The sequence below is a fragment of the Haplochromis burtoni genome, unplaced genomic scaffold (genome assembly GCF_018398535.1).
Source record: "Haplochromis burtoni strain Fernald_Lab_line unplaced genomic scaffold, NCSU_Asbu1 Contig_7, whole genome shotgun sequence".
NCBI lineage: Eukaryota > Metazoa > Chordata > Actinopteri > Cichliformes > Cichlidae > Haplochromis > Haplochromis burtoni.
In genome coordinates, this window is record NW_024582368.1 from 1,279,919 (window position 1) to 1,286,271 (window position 6,353).

The 6,353-nt window shown below is 40.0% G+C and overlaps 1 protein-coding gene across 1 annotated transcript in view; it reads right to left on the minus strand.

Moving 5' to 3' along the window:
* The window catches only part of LOC102311524 (leucine-rich glioma-inactivated protein 1), a 5,573-nt gene extending 2,902 nt beyond the window's left edge, over positions 1-2,671 (minus strand). The window contains exons 1-4 of the mRNA XM_005913969.3: positions 1,815-2,671; positions 1,530-1,601; positions 908-979; positions 707-778 (exon numbers count right to left, since the gene is read on the minus strand). Coding sequence (XP_005914031.1) covers positions 707-778; positions 908-979; positions 1,530-1,601; positions 1,815-2,011 — 413 coding nt within the window. The 5' untranslated portion in view covers positions 2,012-2,671. The remainder of the gene's footprint in view (positions 1-706; positions 779-907; positions 980-1,529; positions 1,602-1,814) is intronic.
* Positions 2,672-6,353: the final 3,682 nt, after the last annotated feature.

The window sequence follows — 6,353 nt, forward strand, 5'->3', positions numbered from 1 at the left end:
CCCCCCTCCCCATAGCCACACCATCTCAAACTATTAAATAATAATCTGTTTATGCAGTATTTCTGTATGTACACAGATATCTGTTAAGAAGCTTGGGGGACATATTGCCACCCTGGAGAGTACAGCAGGAACATTGCTTATTGTGGGTTTGAGGAAACATTAAGCTATTTTTAGCACTGCCTCCTCAGCCATTTTATGGCTTTCTCTGCTACAATGAAGACGGTGGAAAAAAGGCTTTTTCCTGTTGAGAAGACTTGGGTAGTATTTTATAAGTTTCTTTGGAGCCTTATCTTAAATATTATTGCATCAATAAAAGAAAATCTCAGAGCGTTTTTACTTATAATGTACTTTCACAAATCTGTAATGAAAGAATATTATACTTTCATTTACAGTGGACATTGACGGTGGCGGGATTTGCTTCGTAATCATATTCATAACAGCTGCACAATGTTGGGAGAAGTGTCTATGTGGCAATACAAGTTGCGCAATAAAAACTGTCAGCGTTTTACTGGAACAGTGCTTGTCTGCACCTGCACATAGATTACAATGTCTGATGCAAATGAGAGAAAGCTTCTCTTGTTCTCCCTCTTAAAGCAGGTCACCAGTGATTAGATTTTTAAATTAAATAGGTCACAAAATTAAATCCCCATGCAACTGTAGTGTTTGTTTCTTTAATACCTCTAGTAAAAAAAGAAAAAGTACTTACAGGTGTACTAAGGTTTTCAGTCCACGAAAAGCATGCGCTGATATCGAATTGATTTGGTTGTTTTCAATGAATCTGAAAAGTTGTTGGATAAAATGCAGGAGACGGGAGATAATGTCAGGCAAATGCAACAAAACAATCACAAAATCAAAAACAAAAAAACAAAAAACCAACTTGAAGGATAATTTTGTACCAACTACTCACAGATATTCTAGGTGAGGAAGACCAATGAATGCATCCTCATTTATAGATTCCAGGTTGTTGGCTGTGAAGAGGCTGCATGGAGAAATCTCAAGTTAATATTTTTACTATTCAGGGTCAGCGAGTGGATAATAAAAATACATCTTGCCTAATAGACAACCATTGTTGCTAACTGTAAACCACATACTTTTAAGACACGGATCTGTGCTCTCTGAGGATTCCTGCAGGCCTGCATGTCTGTTTTTAGACACACAGTGTCTCTGTCAGTACTCCACCCAATGAGGAAATGAATTCCCTCATCAAAAGAAGGAATTACCCGTAAATTACTGGATTCACATTATTATACACAGAGACATTTTAATGCAAGGCTTGGAAGAAAGCCTAGCAGAGAGATTTAAAATCACCATGCCATGAAAAGGGATGCAGGAAAACCACGTTTTCAGCAAATGATTTTTTGGGTTTAAGGCTTCTCCAACCTAATCAATAGCCACAGCAACACCCGTTCTATCATAATGTGTAGCATCATTGAAGGGGGAAATGTCTTGAACATTAAACATGGCGTTGATCAGCTCACAGAGTGCAAGAAAAGCAAGAAAAAAGTAAAAACTCCTAAGAGATTTCTCACAGGAGATGCAGAGCAGGCGTGAGGATGAAGCTCTCTTTCGGAATTTCAGTGAATTCAGACTTGACAAATGATCTGTGGGGGGGAAAACACGACACACACACACGCATATTGTTTAGGCTTACAGCACAGACTGACGATCACTTATTGCAGTCTGTTCCTTGGATATGCAATTATTATGCAGCATTGGCGGAAAAATCCACGTCTTAACCAGCAGGTAGAGCTAAGCATGTTGCGTTCATCGCTGCAGTGGGTTTTTATTTCAAAACAATATTAAATAGAACTTACAAAGATGTGATTTCTCGGGGAAAGCTGCGAGGGATGAGTCCTGCGCTTTCGCACAGCGCGTTATCTTTGGAACATGTACACACTAAGGGACAGCGAGGCGGCTTGGGTCTCCTGCTGTCCACTAGAAGTATAACTGACGCCACCACAAGTAAGCCGAGCCAGAGCGATCTGCTGGGTATCTTGTGTGTATGTTCCATCCTTGAGATCCGCAGCGGGCACAACTTGCGCGTCGAACAGCCCTACACATGAACCAGGGTCTCCGCTGTGGTTCCTCTCCCACCGCTGCTGCAGCCGCTTCTGCCTGGAGGCCACGCGAATGTCCGCTCTTGTTTATCTCCGTGCGCCACCGCCGCTCTGGAGGTGATAAAACCGGGCGACCCGTGCGCCCACAGCGCCGTAATTACACCGAACCTCCAGACGAAAAGAAATCTAAACCCTCCGAGACAAAAGCAATAATAATAAATATATAATGTGACGCTTGCTGTGGAGTCTTGAAGCTCAGGAATATTCCAGCTGGCTCGGTGACAAACGCGGTGTGAGGGCAGGTGGGGATCCCAACGGGAGCAGACGGAGCATCTTCATCCAAAACCACGCCTATGATTTCAGCAAACGCCACTCTCTTCGTGTCAGGGTCTTGGAGGATTCCGCCCAATGGGCAACGGAATTGTGCAATTCTTTTCGTGAATCAGCGGGAGAAGAAGAAGCTCTGACATGAGCCAGCGGACTGTCGTCTGTGGCGCAGACGCACACGAGCGTTCTATGCGGGAAGCGGATGGGAAACCCGCTGACAATTAATTGTGATTATGGAAATGTAGCTGCAACATTTGGCTCAAAACCAGATGTTGACTGTCAAAACGCTGCCGTTACAAATCACGGGTTCTTTAGTGCCGATAAAGTCACCGAAACTTTGTGCTTTCTTAAATATTCCCATATTTGTAAAATGTTGTGGGTATATTTCCTGGTTTGCACTCGGTTTCCATGACGACTGGAGGATGCAAAGTATTTCTGACCTGTGGTGGAGGGGTGTGGGGAAACCCTCCTGTCACTCTGACATCTGTTCTGCCTCAGTACCATCCCCCTCATCCTCTTAAACAAAGGGCAGGTTAAACGGTCTCTAAAATACACTCGTCTCTTTTCATGCTTTAATACTGCTGCAAGCCACCACCTTCACAGTTTTATTGCAGTTTTTTCTTAATCTTCTATGCCAGACACTTGCTTGTTCAGGAGGGTGCTCTTGGAGCCCTATAAGGCTGTCATCATCTCATTTCTTACTTCTGATTAATATGTTTACTCACTGTGGCTGTCAGGCCTGCATGCTTCTGACCCATCTTGGTACAAATATGCGCAGGCCTTTTGAAAAGTGCACAAATACTCACATGATTACAATACTTGATATCCTGCGCATGTTTATAGTGATATTACTAATGCAAGAGAATTAGAGGAGCGTGATCCTCCTCTAGGAGGTTTGAAAAATGAAGCTGGGAAGAATGAAGCTATTAGGCTGCTTCTAAGAAGTATCAGCAGCTGCTGGACCAGGGAGAGAACAGTGGATATTATTGTGTGTGCTGCAAGATGTTGTGTAGTGTCTGTGCTTCATAAATGTCACCATTCATCACTAGAGTAGGACACAGACTTTCCAGTAACAATATGACCACAGTGAGTCAAGTGTTTCTCACTTTTTAATATGTATTTGGAGTTTCCTGTAATAAACACTGATCACTGCCTACATTAGACTACTGTGTAATATTTTGTAGATTTCCCCTTTTTCACCCAAATAGCCCCTCTCCTAAGTCAGGGCGTTGACACAGGACCTCTGTGGGTGTTGTGTGGTTTAGGGGTGGAGTCTCAGTGGATCAGCCCTGTTCTGGCACATCCCCCAGATGCTCTTGCATTGAGATCTGAGGAGTTTGGAAGCTGGGGTGGCTTTTGTTGAGTTATTTGAGCCATGCCATAACAGTTATAGCAGTGTGACATCATCCTGATGGGAGATGCTGTTTTTTTGTGCACTGGTATGAAGGGCTGGAACAATGTTTACATGGGTGGTAAGTGTCACTGTAGCACGATGAATCCAAGGACTCAAGCAGAATAATGCCCGTGTAACAAATTATTCAGCGTTACTAACTTCACCTTTCAGTGCTTTTAAAAATATTGTTATTGATCATTGTTTGGGCCTGTATTAGCTTGTGACCTGACTTATCTGCCCCTTTACCTAAAGATGCATGAATAAAATTATATTATTTGTGGATATGTTCAATCTTCACCCAATGGCTGTGGGTAAAATAGAGCCATTCTGTCTGACAGTCTACACAAATGAGCTGAACTCCCCACTAGAGGGAAATGCTGAGCAAGGTAGATATGTTTAGTTGTCAGGTGGACTCACTAGCTTCATAAAATTCTTTCTCTAAGATTTACACCTTAAGGGGAAGAGAGCATCATCCACAGGGAGCTTTTCTACACGACTATCAAGATTTTAAATTGCTAGAGGCTCTCCCGCTCTGATCTTGAGCAAACTGAGTGAATGCACTTGTTTTGCAGGTCTGCCATCTTGTCAGCCCACAGAGTAGGCATACCTACTATATGAAAATATAGCATAAAACCTCAATTATATGAAAAATGTAAACAAATAAAGCTCAAAATTATGTTTTGATGAACGATGAAATTACATCTTAGGATCCTTTCCTGTCCATCAGTGATTAAATGATGAAGAAGTAGAAGATGCTAATTATTGTTATGATGATATGATTATGAAAGTGTACACTGTGCCAAAAACACCCCGTAAAGCTTTTACAAGCAGCTGCTGCTCAAGAACTGCCCATCCAAGGCCTCCCTGCTGTTAAACTTACGCTGCCACCATAAGAGCGCGAAAAGACAATTAAAATCACGATTTACGAGATCTGCAAAAATATTTATATTCAGTAAACAAAAGCAGAGGAATAAATAACATTTGATTCCCTAGAAAAAGCTAGATAAATATAACTGTTTATTTCTTTTAGACAGAACAGTCAGACCATAGCTGTCTGCAGCAGTTTGCTCAGCCTTGGATGCAGAAACCAAACAAATGTTTTGTGGACAAATCACAGCTGAAATGAAGCTTGACATCCTGATCTGTTTCAGTCTGGCTTTAACAACATCATCTACGTGGTGCATCAGCTTACCAGAACAGTTTGCATGTCATTTGATTTGGACTCTGTCTAGCACATGAGCATTTCCTTAACAAACATCTTTCCTCCACCCTATACTATTCAGTTTTGTTTTTTTTACTATTTAGAGTGAATAGATAAAGAATGGTGTCAGAGCCTGTTGTAAGAGAGAAAGACAAAAACAATCTCTTTCATCCATTAAGTTTCTCCATAAGATATTGTGTAAAATGACAAATACAGTATATTAATTATATATTTTTTGAAATTATAAATTTGTGCAGTTAATAAAAATTCCACTACTTGAAATATGTGTGTAATGGTTTAAAAGAAAGATTCCTCAGTTTAATCCTGGGAAGGAGGCACAAATTCTTTTGTGGTTGCATCAGGATGGGCATGTGGTGTAAAAGATGGTCATTAGAGTTTACAAGAATTGATTTCATACTGTGCAGTTCAAAGAAAGGTTCCAGTCTTTCATATAGAACAAGTGAATCAGTCATTTGGGAAACAGCTAAAGGGTTATGATGCTGTTACAACCTTTGAGACAACAGCATAAAAAAGTCTGAAATGCAGTGAAACACCAGGTGGACAACTCAGGAGGATAAGAAATAAGTTGGTCAAACAATATGCAAAACCTTTTGGCAGTATTTGAGCCAAAAGCACAACAGATGATTGATAGATATATAGATAGATAGATAGATAGATAGATAGATAGATAGATAGATAGATAGATAGATAGATAGATAGATAGATAGATAGATAGATAGATAGATAGATAGATAGATAGATAGATAGATAGATATAGATATAGATAGATAGATAGATAGATAGATAGATAGATAGATAGATAGATAGATAGATAGATAGATAGATAGATAGACAGACCTCAACCTTTTGGAAACACTGCTTTTGACACTAATGCAGAATCCTGTAGGTGTTGCATTCACACTCTTTGTCTTATATGTGATGTGTACGGTATGTTGTACATCAAAAGCCACCAGACATACATGCTTTGCACTATTTCAGAAATGTCAAACTTAATGTCCGGTGTCCAAATTTGGCCTGGCAAAGACTCTAATCTGGCCCACTGGAAGGCTTTAAAAATTTTGTAAAATTATGTAAAAATAATCAAGCTTTATAGCCTAATGAAAAAGACCTCCACCACAGCCATTCATACTACAGTAAAGTAATGAACAAATATATGAACAATTAAGGAACTGACAAAATCCCTGTTTTTTCACTACTATAGAAAAAAAACATGTTCTGTTTTATATTTACAAGACAATCTGAACAACAAGCTACTAGAACGTTTTCTGTAATTTTTTACATTTATTTCTTCTAATTTCTTACCATGTCATGCTGACAGATTCATTTAATACAGCAGCATTTCTTAGTCATGTAG